General features: G+C 31.3%; 1 protein-coding gene across 2 annotated transcripts in view; it reads right to left on the reverse strand.

The window, feature by feature from the left end:
• Positions 1-887: 887 nt before the first annotated feature.
• LOC149899594 (uncharacterized) overlaps positions 888-18,177 on the reverse strand; it is a 47,030-nt gene continuing 29,740 nt past the window's right edge. The window contains exons 2-6 of one of the 2 annotated variants that reach the window (XM_090113649.1): positions 11,155-11,279; positions 3,814-3,863; positions 2,751-2,937; positions 2,169-2,396; positions 888-2,005 (exon numbers count right to left, since the gene is read on the reverse strand). In XM_090113649.1, coding sequence (XP_089969775.1) covers positions 950-2,005; positions 2,169-2,396; positions 2,751-2,937; positions 3,814-3,863; positions 11,155-11,279 — 1,646 coding nt within the window. In that variant the 3' untranslated portion in view covers positions 888-949. Of the gene's footprint in view, positions 2,006-2,168; positions 2,400-2,750; positions 2,938-3,813; positions 3,864-11,154; positions 11,280-18,177 lie in introns of both variants that reach the window. The other variant, XM_090113648.1, reaches the window with a different exon arrangement.

An 18,177-nucleotide genomic window follows, 5' to 3' on the forward strand; every position in this document is an offset into this window, starting at 1 on the left:
AGAAGCGACCTTATTTTTCAAAAAATAATCTATACATATAATAATTTACTATATGCAACTTTACAGAAATACGTCAATCACGCGTGGTAGGGATAAAAACAAGATGGCGCGTAACGAAAAAATGTTACACTAAATTTTTTTCCAACCCCGATAAAGAAGTTTCACCTCAATAAATAACGATCCCATTAATTAAATAATTTAATTTCGACACGAGACGTTGGAGAGTAGGATATGACTAAAAAGCAATAGATTCCTTAGGCGTTCCCTTTTGACGTATTTAAAACGCCAATTCGTTATATTATAACGATGAGTTAATTTTCTTCCTGTTAATCCTAAAATAATTAATAATAATTTGCCATGTTTTGCATTTTGGTTATTATTTTCCTTTTCGTCCGACGTTAAATATAATTTCAAAACATTCTCAACTTCCATGATGAATAATAATTAATGTTTTGTTAATACAGTCTTACCAATTATTTCGTGTATCAAATTAATTAATGTTTGAATTTTTATTATTCAGCGACTGAAGGTAAAGTTTTCTTTTTCTTTTTTCGAGGACTTTGAGGACAAGGTCTTACAAACAATTCGTGTTATTTCACCCATTCGTCTATACCTAAGCATTTGATCATTTTTGTGACAATATTTTAACAGCCTTACTAATAAAAAGTTAAACAATGGATAAATTTCTACCATAGCTGAGTCCTGCTCTTGCTCACATGAAACGTCAATCATAAAAACAAGACAGGTTAATGAATGAATAAAACTAATCCATTGCAAAGCGAATGGGTAACATTTTATTAGTAAGACCGTAAGCCATATAAACTATCCTACGCACTAATATCTCATTATTCTACGCACATGATGAATATGGAAAAGAAAGAAGAATGTATAGTAAAATTATTTAATATCTAGCAATTATATCTAATTTATGTACATCGCAGTTTATTGTTCAAGGTGCCTCATCTCCTCGTAGTGGTAAGTATTGGTTACGTCTTGTATAATAAGGTCGACGTTGGTACATTGGTTCCACAAATGACCTGGATTGGGCTTGCTGCGGCTGCTCTTGTGACTGCCCTACTGGAATAGGCGTTACTGAGTACCCAGCCGCTACCAAAGCTTCGAACTCTTCAGGAGTATACGCTTTGTTGTTCCTTGGAGGAGGCAACTGCGATCTTTGCTCATCCAAATTCTGATTCTGCCGTTCAATATTTACTTGCTCCGAACTCGATGCTTGTTCTATCCTGTAAGGCTGCTCCCTGTACTGTTGTTCTCTAGACTGATCTATCCTTACTACTGGACGAAGGACTTTCTTGGGTGCAATATTTTTGCTCACGTAAATAGCAGATAGGGGAGTCTTTGTCGCCTCGATAGCTCGCGGAGGCTCTTTTATCGCCTGAGCAGGTATTTCGTATCTACGCGCTTCGTTTTGTCGATAGACTGGTCGATAATAATATTGATCGGCAATTTGCACTGGTCGTTGGGCAGCGGACAGATTTTCTTGAATAGCTTGAACCTTTTCTGGTTCAGGGAAACGTTTCAGATATGTGACAGGCCTTTCATTTGATAGAATGCGAGGTTGCTCTTGCCTTAACAGTGCTCTTGGCGTGTCCACAATTCTAAACTGTTTTGGGGTTGCTTCTTGTTGTTGATATTGTGGAGCAACACGATAGAGGGGACTTAAATTTTGCAACCTTGGTGCTGGTACAACTTTGAGACCTTGAGCTTCAGGACGTTCGTACAAAGGTTGTTGAACCGATGACTGCGCTGGTTGTATGGTCACGTAACGAAGAGTCTGTGGAATGCGTTGGTTTTGCTGAATTTGTCGGTATTGCTGTTGTTGTTGAACTAGTTGCTGTTGGGCTTGTTGCTGGTTGACTTGTTGCTGTTGAACATTTGTTGTTTCTATTAAGTACTGTTGAGGAGCCACTGTCGGTTGCGGAGTGACGTGGATTTTGGGGCGTAGCTTTGTTGGCTTTTTGCTTGGTTTGGTGATGTATTGTTCGATCTGTAAAAATAATTTATGCATCATTTTAATCACAATTTCCATAACCTATAGTTTAAGTTAGAATTTAAAGTATGAAAAGAGCTTAATTAAATCCATAATATTTTCCAGTTATGTTTAGTTTATAACTATTACGTGTGATATTTATAGATTTGAAAAAAAATACCTGTTGATATTGCGGAGGTGCTGTCTGAGTAACGATTTGAGGAGCCTGCGTTTGTGCATATGCTTGAGGTCTCTGCACCGCACTCAGCAATGCCAACAGATCTTGGTCGTACGCGGCTGCTGCATTGGCTCTATTGTCACTGACAGATAAAGCGGCACCAACAGAAGCTTCTCCACCATTGGAGGAATAGTGTGGTCTTGCGATCACTGTGTGTGATGGTGGGGCGATCTGCTAAGAATTCAAAAGATAATATTAATAATATAGATATTAAAAAAATATATATGTTTAAGTAGTTTTATATCCACTATTTGAATTTCAACAGAATTTCTTCAATGGTAGAATAACTGACAACTTGACCGGAAATTAAAAAAATAAAATGCGAATTGTTCAAAAAGTAATGGTATCCGTATATCACTCAGTATGAATATATTCTTAGATTTAGTTGTTTAAGTTTTAGGATAGTTCATAAGAGTTATTGCTTCGTATAGTTTGATAATATCAGATAGAGATATAGATAGTTCATGGGATTTAATTATTCCTTCGTTTTTAGCCTTGGATAACAAACATTACAAGAAGGCTTACCTGTCGTTGAACTTGAGGGTCGATATAATAGAACTGCTGCAAGTTCTGCTTGTGCTCCTGCTGTGGATTATGGTATAACTGCTGCAACTGCTGGTTGCTGGATAGCGGTGCTTTTCTCTCCGGTTGAAGTTCTAACAACTCTTGTGCGTTTACCGAGAACACTTGGCCTGGGCGGTATTGTTCATCTCTGGATAGAATAATATATGTTTAAATAGTTGAATTATGCATGAGCATATTAGATATGGATATAACCATATATATAATGCATATAGAAAATAAAATTGTCAACAATACACAAAACAACTACGTTTTGATTTTAACAATTTCAACATCCTCAATAAAAAAGTTAAAGCTTCTAACAGACTAATTCTTGACTTTTCCTTCTTCTCGATTCCTACCTTTATAAAGACGCACAATTGCCTATAAACAGTTTATTTAACAAGGAAGCCAATTATCGCTTTACGACAGCTGTTTCTGATTTGAAAAGGATTAATATTCAGAGAACTCGAAACTCCAGTAAACATTAAGGTCAAAACATTACTCAATTATCTCATAATGTTTTGTTGGAATACGAACAATATCTGAATACAACATTGTTTTTTAGATAGAAACAATTTTTGAGTCTGTTCCTTGTTATTCAATTTATCAGGAAGATTTATTATTTAAATTTGACTGACCGGTTGGCTTGGTTGGCAGTGGCCCTGCCTTCCAAGCCAGAGGTCGTGAGTTCGATTCCCACCCGGGGCAAATATTTGTGTGATGAACATAGATGTTTGCTCTGTGTCTGGGTGTTAATTATCTATATAAGTATTTATTTAAAATTATATTATATGTATGTTTATCAGCCATCTGGTTACCATAACACAAGCGAAAGCTTAGTATGGGATCAGATCGTGCCGTATGTGATAATTGTCCTGAAATTTTTATTGATTATTTATTTATTTAAACGACTTTCCTGAAAACATTTAAATTTATTGTATAGATATATTATTATCTAAGGATATTGAAAAACTATTTATTTAGAAGAATATTAATTATAAGTTCTATTTAGAACAATTCTTACCTTGCAGCTTTGTCATCGTCTTGCGGTTCTTCCACAGGTGCTACTGGTTCCTGAAATAAAGAGAAAAAGTTATTAATTCAACAATTTACTAATCTGAATTAACTATTTTTATGAAAAAATACTCTACGTTTTGCCGCCACTTCGAAATTTACAGAAAAGAAAAGGCAAGAAACTACAGTAAAAAATTAAAATGAGAAAATGTTGGATTGACACGCATGATTAAATGGAACTTTCATCCAATTAGTGTCGCATTATCTGAGAAAAAATTACAAAACAGGAAACTATAAAATCCAACAATCGTATCTAATTGTCAAATAATTATCTATGTCGCATTCACACCGTAATATATAGTGTAATTATGTGTTGCATTAGATACACATTCTAGTGAAAGTGTTAAAATATGTAACAATGCATCTCCATCATTAGCATGACGTGTATCGAGGTGTATCAAATGCAGTATACGTAAGGAAACCAATAAAAAGTAGTCTTTGTAACCATAATCCATTTAGGTAATAGACCGGTATCTATGGAACTTAATATTACATGATATTACATGATTTATTCTTCTAAGGTCTGCAGTTTTACTTTACTTATTAAATATTAAATTCATCCTCATTTCTGTGCCTACAATATTATATTAATACAACGCATGTTTAACTTGATACACAAATGGTTCACCAACCTCTTTAGTTAACTTAGCAAAACTTAATTAGAAAACATGAGTTAGAATAAACATTGGCTTTTCAGTTTTACCATATTTACATTACATAAATGTTATCACATTTTCGAAGGTATTAGCATAATTAGATACTCCATGGTACTTGTTAGATTTTCGCAACAAAGAAACAGTTTTAATGGCGTGCTATCGTTTCGTCACTGCCATTAAAACATCACGAAATAATAGTTTGTTAGCAGCAAGTAATAGCACGTTGTTTACGCGACTCACCGTCGTGGAATGTCCCCTAATGTTGTAATAATTACACAAAAAAGCAAGCGTGAAACATAATCTAAGCAGAACGGTGACACGAATTGATTATAATTTGCGATATAAGATGGCCTAATGGAAAATGCTTTGGCATTTACGACGGCTATGCTCATCGGCTGCCTTTTTAATCTGGCTTCACAACCAGGAAAATTAAATTGGTGAATTACAGAGAAAGGTTTAGCTTCATTGATATTTTGAAGTCAATTAATCTGAAAATATAATTATAATACAACACGTGAAACTAAGGGGAAATTAACCCGGCTATGAGAAATTGTTTCATGTGAGCTTATTTCAATGCTTTGCCGAGTTCTTGTAAATAGAATTAGTAATATTATATGAGTAGTAAAAGCAGTAGTTTCGTACGTAACTGCTAAGTATTTTGTATCGATGTATCTATAATATAAAAATGAATCGCAAAATGTGTTGGTAAGCGCATTACTCGAGAACGGCTAAACCGATTTCGATAATTATTTTTTTATTATATTCCTTGAAGTACGAGGATGGTTTTTATGTAGAGAAAACGTAAATATGTACCACGGGCGAAGCCGGGGCGGACCGCTAGTTTCTCATAAAATAAGAGAGGCACGCTAGGTCTAAATAAAGGTAACAAACATGAAAATTTGTTATCAATATTATCATAGCTCCTATTGCGAACCTAATAAGCTTTTACGAATGCAAAAATTAATGAGAGTGGTGTTTAATAAACTGTTTTGAAAATATTAGCATAATTATTCTGTTAAAAATTGAAAATGGGAAATGGAAAAGATACAGAAAATCTTTATTTGCATTGCTCTACTTTTTCTTATTATATACCATACCTATTTGTTTCAATGGGAATCTAATCAATTTTAATACAATACTATACACAGTATATATATCTAGGTATATAGGTTAAATCCGTCTGTTCTGCGAATTGTATTTTTCATCAGTCAATCAACGTAATTGCTGTATCGATAATAGTCACCATTTCAAACATTTTAAATGATTGCCATTGAACTATTGAAATGTCATAATAAATGTAATTTCATATTAACTTGTTAATCAAAAGTATTTGTGCTCTCGCAAATTGCTGCTTCATTTTCTAGCTATTTATTTTGATTTTCGTAGAATAACAAGTTCAAGTTCATGATTTAATTTCAAGTTGAATGATTTAATTAGAATAACGAATATAACAATATTTAAAGATAATACCAATAGTTAAGCCTAAAATAACGGAATAATGTTATTGTAGTTTTTGTGGCGATTAAAATACAGTCTATAATAACATTTTGGAAATATTTCATTTAGTTAAATTATAAATACCAATTTGTGTCGTGGACCGATCGGGCCGTTCGGGGCTCAATGGGGTACCTCTATCACAGAGTAATTAAAATTATCGAAAATATGTACTGATTTAATTTATTCGTAGAAATAGGCTTTAGCAATTCACATGGAAAACCTACACATCAAATTGACTCTAGGAATAGTCATCTTAATGTTAAAATAATAAACGCATTAATAGAAATTATTTCCCAACTAATTACGTAGTGTCGTCACAATAATAAGCTTTGAGTGCGGGTCAGAAAATCACATTTCAACAACGTGTGTGAAAAGATCAAAGCCATTAGGTATTACAGCTATTTAATACACTTAATGACAATATTTTACATGTAATTTGGAAAGTCAATCTCGATAAATTGGTAAGGCTTTGCCGCTGCAAGTTGTGAAGTAAGTAGCGAAGTAAAACAGATATTTTTAAAGGATATCAATTGACGTGTATTTTCTTTTTAAATAAATGTAAATTTATAGGCCCGACCGTCTGTTATCTTTATATATAAAAATGAATCGCAAAATGTGTTGGTAAGCGCATAACTCGAGAACGGCTGAACCGATTTCGATAATTCTTTTTTTATTATATTCCTTGAAGTACGCGGATGGTTTTTATGTAGAGAAAACGTAAATATGTACCTACCACGGGCGAAGCCGGGGCGGACCGCTAGTTATTCATAATAACATTGGTGAACTGTTATGATTCTGGCTTTTAAATCGCAGTAATTTATAATCGTAGTAGTACAAAACTAAGAGCTGTGAAACTATCAGTAATAGAATGAATGAAATAGAAAGATTTAAATATCAGCTTCTCTCACATATGACTATGAAAGTTGAAGTAATTGAACCATCTATTAATTTAATTTAATAAATGCTTCAATTACCTTTAATAATATAAGAATACATTACGTTAATTTAAATAATGGCCATTTGTATAATTTTGAAACTTGATACTCTATGGACGATGAGTTGCTAAAATAATTGAAAGTTTGTTATAGAACATATATTTTGAAGGAATGAGGAAATTCTTTTGAAGAAAATAAATAATAAAAGGTTAGAAAACAATAATTTATAAAATTTTCAAGTGGAATTGCGTTAAATGCTTAGCTATGTTTCGCTAACCGACATCAAAGCGATTTACAATTTGTTCCGTTTCTGCAGACGTGATCAAATTGTAAGGTATTTTATGTACAAATACCTTAGATGTTAATGTAAAGTCACCTTAAATTTATCATTATTAAATAATACAATACTATACGTATAATAATTACTTCGAAAGTATAGGTGAAGATGTGTGAATGAAAATGATATTAAATATACTCTCCCGAAATTGGGCATCACAAAATCGATATTCGATATAAAATTCCAATTATTTATTTTAATTTCACATGGAATGCAATATTATTTTTTCTATTATTTTACACACTAAAATAAAGTCGGTAACGTAAATAACTTCGTATGAGGTATTTATTTCTTATAATAAACTTTAACTATTAGACGCAATTAATAACACTGCAGGCGCCATGTTGAACGTGACCACAGATTAAATATATCTAGAGCAAATTATATTATACGTAAAAAGGTGTAGATAGGTTACAAACACTAGATTCATTTGATCTTCAAAAACGGCACACGAATGCACACACGATTTAGACATCAAAAGATCATGAGATGGCATTATTCAACTATTGTGACCGAAAAAGAGACAACCTAAGTAAAAGGTGGCAAATTAGCCACATTTTAATGTGAGACTCGTAACAACGCTATTATAATAACCTATCTACACCCTTTTACTTTTCGCATTGTCTAGAAGCTGATAAAGCATAATAATTTTTATAACTTACAGATAAGTAAAATTATAAATTTTGTTTGAAGAAATTAGTTTGAGGGAAAGTTATAAGATTTTATCATACCTACCGTTTGTACAGAGGCTAACGGTTAAATTCAACCTCGAACCTATATTCGAGGAAGTTTGTAACTGTTCACTGATGTTGAATGGACGGACCTACCTAGATGTATTAATAAATAATATAATAATATTAATATGGATGCTAAATGTGGATGTATGTGGACGTAATCGCCAAAATTGAATAGATAATTTTATCTAAATTATTATATAAATATGTACATACTTATTTAAATACACAGAGTCACATTTTTCGAATTTGGACTGAAAAATGTAAAGTTTCCTAAACTACAATTTTATAAACATATTTCAATAATTAATTTATTCTGTGACACATTGTGAATTCTTTATGCAAAATTGGGTTAATTATAATTCAGATTCAATCCATTTATTCTCATCATCACTTTATAATTAAACCTAGGCTTTTAATTAAGCTGAGAACAAAATTTAATTTCATAATTACTGTTTCAGAATATATTACGTATCTGTATTAAATTGGTGACTTCGTTATAAATAGCCTTTGGAATAAAAATTATGTGACAAGTATGTGTAGAGATCCTTATTTGTAAACTGAATACGTTAGCGAATGCTCATTCTAACCCCACTTTGTCAAAATCTTTTAGTATAAACAGACGTAGAGCATTCTCTCTTTGTTCTTAGTGCGTTCGAAAAGATTCTATGCAATGTTCAAATACTGATCAACACTGAAAACGAGTTTTCGTTTACATTAAAAGTTCACGAAATAATGCTCTTGCCTAGCTCTATGTGCGTTTGATGTTAATGCACCGTACGGTGTATTTTAAATGACACGAGGTTCAAAGTATCGTAATTTTACTTGACATAATTCATTCTGACCTTAAAACAATCGACGCTTTTAAAGCAACATTTACACAACAAGCTTCAGAGAAATTTTTGTATAATGCTGTTTGCACATATACACTACTAGTGGTCCGCCCCGGCTTCGCCCGTGGTACCTACATGTTTAAACTATCCTATCTCTCAAGTTGGATCGAACTGCACATGGTGTGCGAATTTTATTATAATCGGTTAAGTGGTTTAGGAGTCCATTGAGGACAAACATTGTGACACGAGATTTATATATATTAAGATTATATTATCACTGCCATAGCTCTAAAGAAAGACAGTCACAGGCGTCTCAAAAAAAATAAATTCGTCAAGAACATAATTTATTAAGGCATAAAAATATATGATAGACCGACGAGGCTAGATTTACTCTGTTACATTGCAAGTAAAAACTCCTAATCACAAATACCATTTAAGTATTGGGAATAGAATGTCATTGTAAGAGGAAGGGACTGTGTTGAAATCAGGCTAGTGAAAGGGCGGCAGGACAGACAGCTGTACAATCTATATCGATATATAAAATACTACTATTATCAATACGATTAAGGTATTTAGTGAACGGATATTCGCGCCTGAATCCTAATTTTATGGCTCGGATACATGCTCTTTTGTAAGCATTGAATTCATGAGATTACTTAGAATATGACGTCATCTCTCTCAAAAGCTCTGAGGTAGAGATCTCATTAAATTTATTCAATTATTTTCTCTATTGCCTAGTAGCTTGTTATTGTCCAACCTTTGCGCATACAATTTTAATATTCTTGTTATGTTTGAAGTCATAGCATGGGTACAAGTATCACTATAAAAACGAAGAGAAATAATATAATAACTAAATGGATGAAAATAAACAGATCATACAATATAACAGAACAAATAAGACTAAAAGAAGAACTAGCTGTTCAACCCGGCTCTGCCTGGGTCGTCTTTTTTTCAATATTTTCAAAGGTATAAACCTTCCGTGATCTTAAAGAAACATCAAAAAATAAATTCTTGAATTATGCGCTTACTAAAATTCATTTTTATTTTCACAAAATATACGATTAATTATTATAATAAATGATGTGCTAAGATAGTTTTAAAGGAAGTGCTTACTCATCTCTCTCATTAGGCTTCTGTCACACTCCAATGAAAGCTAAGGCTAATTAAACTCGTCACTGATTGGCGGATATCGTCAAGTAATCATTAACTATTAGATAATTATTTAGCACTTAATAATGATGCTATTACTCGTAATTTCACAGATTTATTAAACCGTCTTCAGTCTGGTAATTAAACGGATCATAAATTATTTTACTGCTACTAAATTAATCTTTATTATATAAATCATTAGATATAATTTATATTATAAAATTTTAATCACAAAGCAGTGAATTACGCGATGGTCACGGAGCGGTGAAGATTTTTTATTAAAAGTTGACGATTTAAAATTAAACATGCAAGCCAAAGTACCTATGTCTAAATTCTTAATTTCTCTAGATACAAACGTAAAACAATATGAAGTTTAACAACTGCAAACCGTCAATGAAATTAAAAATTGGAAGGTTTTCCCATAAATTAAGATTGTTCTAGAAAATAATTAAAATAAATGATTTTACAACATATTACTAAATAGTTACTACATAAGTTTGAACAAAAAGCTGCATATAATATAGTATTGAATATCCAACCCATTGTTTTGCCAACCTATTTTAACCAATTAAGGGATGAATTTGCAAATATCTTGAGCTCCCTTGCGTCTTAACCTTTTGCAAAATTCTGCTACAGCGGTTACGCCTCCACTTTGATATATTGTTTTGTTTTTTCTTTGCACTCAATAGAGATTAAATATTTATAAATATACAAAAAAATCAGTGTATATTTTTATTTTAATAATATTCTCGTGTGATACATAATATCTTACCGGTGTTTATCCTTAACCGCATGTATTCAAAGTTCAGGCTATTTTCCTATAAAATTTTAGTTTTCTCTTCAATCATGAAATCAAATAATAATATTTAATTGTATTATACTTCTACATTATTAAGTTTTTTTCCTATTTAACTTCCTTCAATTTTTATTTTCACGACAATAAAGTAGCGTTTGTGAAAAATGTATTTTATCTCTATGCTAAAACCTGTTCCGTCTTTTATATAGATACATATTTTATATTACATACTAAACAGCCGCATTTACCTTTTCAAATAGTGTATATCCTATAACTATGGGGTAGAGTGACCCTAGAAAGACCGGGAATATCTGCTTGAAGACTAATAATAATAAATAGAAATCCTAGTCTTACCTGTTTTCTCGCACTTCTATAATAATAGTGTCCCGAACCAACATCTTGGGTCTGTCGTTTGTCCTTACTGGGCTCGGCTTCAGCTTCTTTCTTAGTTTCTTCGCAAGAGGCGCATAGAGCAAGAGCTGAAACAATTAAACATAGATATATATTATATAAACATAGTAAATAAAATAAATAGATTAGTTAAAATATTCAAAATTATAAAAGAAAAATTTGAATTAATTAGACCGCTCGTTTTCATTAGATTGAATTACTATGAAATGGATATAATTTTAGTGATTCTAATTAATGTTTAACTAGATAGTCTATCTACAAATTTGATTAATTAAAGTACGTAGATTTATATGAAGTTTTCGTAGCCATTCCTAAAAAAATAATGTCGAAGCACTTTGGAAAATACTGAGCATTTATTGGGGCATTGTTAAATACCGTCTGTTGGTTAAAATAACATTTCACAATTTCCTTTTGTAAACTAAGCATAATTTTAAATACCATGACACCTAGTTATTTTATTTAATTACTTTGTTATAACGTATGAATGAATACTTAGTCAATAATGCCTATTACATAAATAAAACGTTTAAACGTTGATAAGGGGAACGAATGGCATAATATCATTCACCTAATATTGTTTTGGTCTTTATTTGATTTATCTAATTTATTGCAAATTAATTGAATGCGGTTGACGGTTTCCATGCCGCATAGAATTTAATTATTGCACTGTTTTACTGAAATACTATTTTATAAGTTAACATAGGTTTATGATAAAAGGTTCTATATTAATAAGAAATATTTTTAGTCTAAAAACAATTTGTTATGTCTAGAATCTTATAAACTAATCTAATTAAGATCACAGTCCAATTATATTATACAACAGATATTTGCCCTGGAGTAGCGAGCTATAGAAGACATTTTATTCCGTATTTCAAAATATTATATAAATTAAAATTAAAATAAACATTAAACAGATTTATTTATGTATCACGCTGAAATATATGAACTTAATTGAAGGATGACAAAACAATGGTATTAAATATGAATCTATCATAATAGACTCACAAAAAATTTATGGGTCATTTGAACCACCAGGTGACCTACGGAGTTGCGGAATAATGGATTAAAAGCAGTATAGAAATAGTTTGACACAGATGCCATACAAAATCAAATGACCAAATTTACTCCTTATAAAAATAAATTCCGACTTTGTAGACCTCCATTTTTGTACGGCATCTGCAATCTGCTTTTAATCCATCATTCCGCAACGCCGTGCAAAAATCATGGAGACAAGGGGAAAAAAATCTCAACCTGTACTTTCGAATTCCTATCTGCACTCTGGTGGACAGCTTAGAAGTGACGGCATAGTGCTGAATCTTATTATTTTATCCTCTTATATCGTTCTAGATAGGTCACCTGGTGGTTCAAATGACCCATAACTCTTTCAACATGGGCCTGTAGTCTTTAAATAAAGTAAATTACCCATAAGAACTCGGAAGCACGTCTTTAATGTATGCAGTTTTAATTACTTTTTAAGATCATTCTTACCACTACATTTATTACATATTAAGTCGATTAATATTAATGAAACTAATTTGAATGCATTGTTTTTTCGCTTAAAATAGTGTAGAATTATTTATTGTTCAACAAAAACATGTGTTTATAACATTGCATACATACACATTCAAATGCGTACATACATTTGAATAATGCATAAAATGAATACGTACTTAGTTATGTTATATAACATAACAATTGTGGGTTGCCTGGAAGAGATTGCTTCTAAGCAATAAGGCCGCCTTTCGTATACATGTGCACATTTCGTACGCATTAAATTATTGTCTAAGTTTGTTACTCCTGGTATGTATGTACAATAAAACATAAATAAAAAGAATCACTAATGTTTAAATCATATACATATATTTAAAATACATTAAAGCAAATAGAAATAGCAATTTCAAAAATATTGGATAAATGTTTCTTTAATAAACAACTTAAACGTTAGGTTCTGCTTTTCTTTTGTATTCCGGTTTATCCGTAAATTTTTATTTAAATAGCAGTGTATTTCGAAATGGTTTTCGTCTTTAAATTTTCGTACGTGTAGAGAATAAGGAATTTTTCGAAGTGAGTTGTTTCATTGAAATGATAATGTTATTGTTAACTCTGTTAGTACCCTATATATTTTAAAACGATTTTCTTTTTCATTTATTTAAATTGACTTTAAACCCTATCTACGCATATTTTTCTGTTCCTTTTGTCTGGATTTTGATAAATAATAAGTAAGAGTTTATGAGTGGGTTTATATTTTAAGAATATAACATAACAACTTGATTTTTATTTCCATTGTTTACTTACTTTGATTTAGTAAATACAGACCTAGTTATGGCCTAGTTATATAATATATATATATAACTACCATTAATTAAAATTAAATTTAAACTATTATTTATTTTATTTATTTATTTAACATCAAAATCATTAACAATATAAAACTCTATATGAGAAAATGTATGTTCATTAAAATAACAGCGCAATTCAGTAAAGCCTATTAGGCTAAAGATGCTTAAATCTAGACAGTGCAGGTTTTAAACCGGCTTTAAAAGGCTAACCTTAGACCTTTGGCATAAGCTCCTTAGATTTATCGTGGAAGCTTATAAATATATAATAGAAGTGGGTTTTAAAAGCTGGGAACGGAAAAATGATACTTTTGCAAATTATAATAGTAACTAGGTTAAGTATATTTTTTATCTTTTTCAAAGTTTTTGAATGTCTTTTACAATAGTCACAGATTATGTATATATTATGTATATAACAATAGTATTAACATATATATATAAAACTCAAAGGTGACTGATATAGTGATCTCTACATCAACGATCAACGCTCAGCCCAAACCACTGGACGTATCGGGCTGAAATTTGGCATGCAGGTAGATGTTAGGACGTAAGCATCCGCTAAGAAAGGATTTCCCGAAATTCTTGCGGGAACGGGGAAAAACAGGGATGCACGTACAAAGTCGTGGGCGGAAGCTAGTTGTAATAAAAGTAGCAATTTGTAATACATAATTTACAAGTAAAACAGAGCTGTGTAACAATGTAAATTCAACACAAATATCAAAACCACAATAACCAATTCAATAGAATTGAAACCGAAACATCGAACCAGACCTTTGTAGAAACTGCAGGCTCTACAATAGAATTCCTGGATATCAATTATTATGGGTCTATACAATTTTCTGTCTATGATTGGCTTCCCTGTAAACACAGTAACAATATTTATCAGTCCAGGGAATCCAGGTTAGAACTAAAGTGCATTAAAACTGAAATTTTACCATTACCAAAGTGGAGAGAGAGATGGAGAACAATATGATAAGTTTAATTTATATTTCATCTAGTACCTAACCCTAATTGCAAATCAATTTAATTTATTTTTAGAAATACATCATCTAAAGCTGTGCTTCTACTTTTGTTTGTTTATAATATTAACCATTTCACCTCAAAAACAAAAAACATGATACCGATAATATAATGCACTGTTTTATTATGCTGAGGTAATAAGTATATAGATTACTAGGTTTCCGCCCGCGGCTTCGCCCGCGCAGTCAAAGAAAATCCCGCATAGTTCCCGTTCCTATGGGATTTCCGGGATTGCGTCATTTTCCCGGGATAAAAAGTAGCCTATGTCCTTTCTCGGGTATCAAAATATCTCCATACCAAATTTCATGAAAATTGGTTCAGTAGTTTAGGCGTGATTGAGTAACAGACAGACAGACAGAGTTACTTTCGCATTTATAATATTAGTATGGATAGAGACTTTAAGCTTAAATAAATAAAAACACATTTAACCAAGCCATTATCCTTTACATTTTTTTATTTCTTGCTAGCCCTTGTGTCCTATGCAATATAAAATGCATTTAGACCACCATCTCTTCGGCTAAATGTAGTTATCCCGCCGCATATTTGATTATTTCTCGTCGCAATCAACAAACTCGATTTACGATGCTCGTGAATGCCAAACAAACGATTTTGTTGCTGCTACGATGGCAAAAAATCTTGAGAATCTAACAATTCTTCCTTGACTAACCGTTTAAGAATAAAAAGACTCTAACCTTCAAAAGCTTTTGTCAAATGAAATTTTATGTACCTAGTATTTAACAGGCAAAATGTATTTATATCACTATATAATACACATTTATGACAATTTTATTCCGACCACGGAGGTAATGGTCATCGTTATAGACGTAACCGCTATTTGTTTTGCTTTGGAAAAAAGAAGCATTTTATTATACACAGACAATTTTGCCAATGAAATTTTATATACCTACTGTACTGCATAACTGATATCACTAAGGGGTATGAAAAATAGAAATTGTCCTATTCTCGAACCTACCCGATATGCACACAAAAATTCATTAGAGTCGGTCAAGCTATTTCAGAGGATTTAACTACAAACATGAGCGATACGAGATTTTTTTATAGGAAATTATATTAGATTACTATATGTACATAATATAATGTTTCTCCCCCAACCTGTGGTTAAGAACCTTTTTACAAAATCCTTCTATTACACCGTACAACAACAGTATAACCACAATATAACTGAGTCTGAAAGTCGAAAGTGTTGCGTGTTCGCTCGTTCCTGTCCAGTAAAAGTAAGACTTCCTAATGGCGTATCTGACATAAACCTCAGCGGTGACAAACCCGCACGCACAGTTATTAAACATTATTAAGTGATCGGTTAAATTATTGTCATTTTGGTAAACACGCTTATGTAACTAACATAAGCGGAACGCTATTAGTATTTTAATATTTAGAATTTCAATTTTAAATGTGAATAAACAATATATTTATGACATATTACTCAATGTAGAGTCCACAAAATTCTCAAAAGTCTAAATCAATCGTAACAATAAAAACAAATTGATTATAACTTTTATCCAATACTTTGATTAAAGGAATAGTAATTTAAATAATAACTAAGTTGCGGATTACATTCAGAGCATACATTAAAATATACAATAACAAAAAACCTTATTAAAAACAGTACACCAGAAACTTCTCTCTCTCTCTTAATAATTAGTAAAGAAAAAGAGCGTTTAAAAAGGTTGAGAACAGCTTAATGTGCAATTATGTTTCTGAGATTCGGTACACTGTGTCAGTGTGAGGAAGGTCAAGGTGTTTTCTCTGCAGTTCACGCGCTTTTTTGCTTATGAGAATTGATGAGTCATGTTTTGATTATATTGATTTATGACTTCTAAACGATCTGTAGTTATTATCATTAGGAGAAATTTAGATTATATGGTTTGATGTGTGTAAGGCACCAAAGAATTTGGTTTTTGTTTTAAAATAATTACTATTATTAACTACATTACTGTTTAATATTACCCAGCTTAACTATAATAATAGTTATTATCGTCAGTTGACCTACCTTATAGATAACACTAGATAATATCAGCATTCTCAATAGCTATTAACTTATTCTCGTTTTAGTAATGGTAAGTGCTTATTATAAATAAAAAATAATGTTGAACAAAATATAAGATCGATACGTAATGCAACACTTAGCGAAAGTGAATAACAATTATAACAGAAAAGATTATGTATTTGCGTTTATTTTATTTTTAAATAGAGATTACATAAATATTAGATTATAGCATCATTACCCAATATTAAGTACCTACCTAAATAAATGACTAAAATAAGTTAAATAATTTGGAAAATCCAAAAGTGCACGCCTCATAATTTTTTTTTAATAATTATTTATTAATTATTATTTTTGTTTATTTAATAACAATTAAACCACATCGAATCAGACCCTGAAAAATGAAAGGGTTCTATTCCTGAGCATACTCAAGCGTAAGAGAAAATAATTTGGAAAATCCAAAAGTGCACGCCTCATAATTTTTTTTAATAAATATTTATTAATTATTATTTTTGTTTATTTAATAACAATTAAACCACATCGAATCAGACCCTGAAAAATGAAAGGGTTCTATTCCTGAGCATACTCAAGCGTAAGAAAAAAAAAAAAAAAGACTCGATTAGTAAAGTATTTCAGTCGCTATCGTGTTAACAAGAAAAAGGATCCGCACATACAGACACACGGACGTCCAAGACAGAACTTTTTTAAACTGTTTTTTAACTAGTTTAAATAACAAAAATGACATCAAAAATATCATGAACGTTAAAAATAGTGTTTTTTCTTAATATGTGTGTGTATGTATTATCTTACAAGTGCAATGTATGATACATAAAGACATTTTAAGTTTGAAAAATCAGATGTTTTGCGCGAAGTGACAGTAGTACCCACCTCAACGCTTCGCTTATGAGGCGTGCAATATTAACGTTCAAATTCTGTTTGTACTAGTAGTTAGGTACTATTTGAATTTCTAATGTCTACCCCTTTATATTTTGATGACTATTTCATTATAATACGTTTATTATTATTTGAGGTTTAGCCCTGAGACAAAGACGATATTTATTTAGTTTATTTATGTCGCTCGAAATTGTTTTGGCTTCAAACTCAGATGAAGATTGAATTTCGTTTTCAAGGCTATCTTGTGAATTGGCTAGAGACATCGAAATAAAACCAAATAGCGGCTAGCGATGATTTTAATTAAATCTAGATTATTGAAGAGATTCACTCTATAATTCCGAATTCGTATAATCTTGTTCTATTTTTAATGGATATTTATATATGGAAAAAAATAATTGTACATAAATGAACTGTGTCTTATGGAGTGGAAAGCGTCGATCGCCTATAGCACGTCTAGTACAGTTTAGTCAATTGCCATGTCTCTTTATTTGTAAACTTTTATAATGTAGGCTCAAATAAATATATTTTCATTTTCATAAATAATAATTAAAGGAACTTGAACCTAAAACATCACTTGCTTAGTTTCAAATAGCTTACCTTACCGTAATAGGTATAAGTTATAAGCATTAATAGGATACGTTGTATTTAAGGCCGTGTACGCGGTCCGTGCGCTGTTTGGCTCAAATATGTGATTTTTCAAACCAGATTGTC

Source organism: Colias eurytheme, chromosome 20 (genome assembly GCF_061535395.1).
Source record: "Colias eurytheme isolate Ceu_HAF_F1 chromosome 20, ilColEury1 Martin Lab GWU primary, whole genome shotgun sequence".
Classification (NCBI taxonomy): Eukaryota; Metazoa; Arthropoda; class Insecta; order Lepidoptera; family Pieridae; genus Colias; species Colias eurytheme.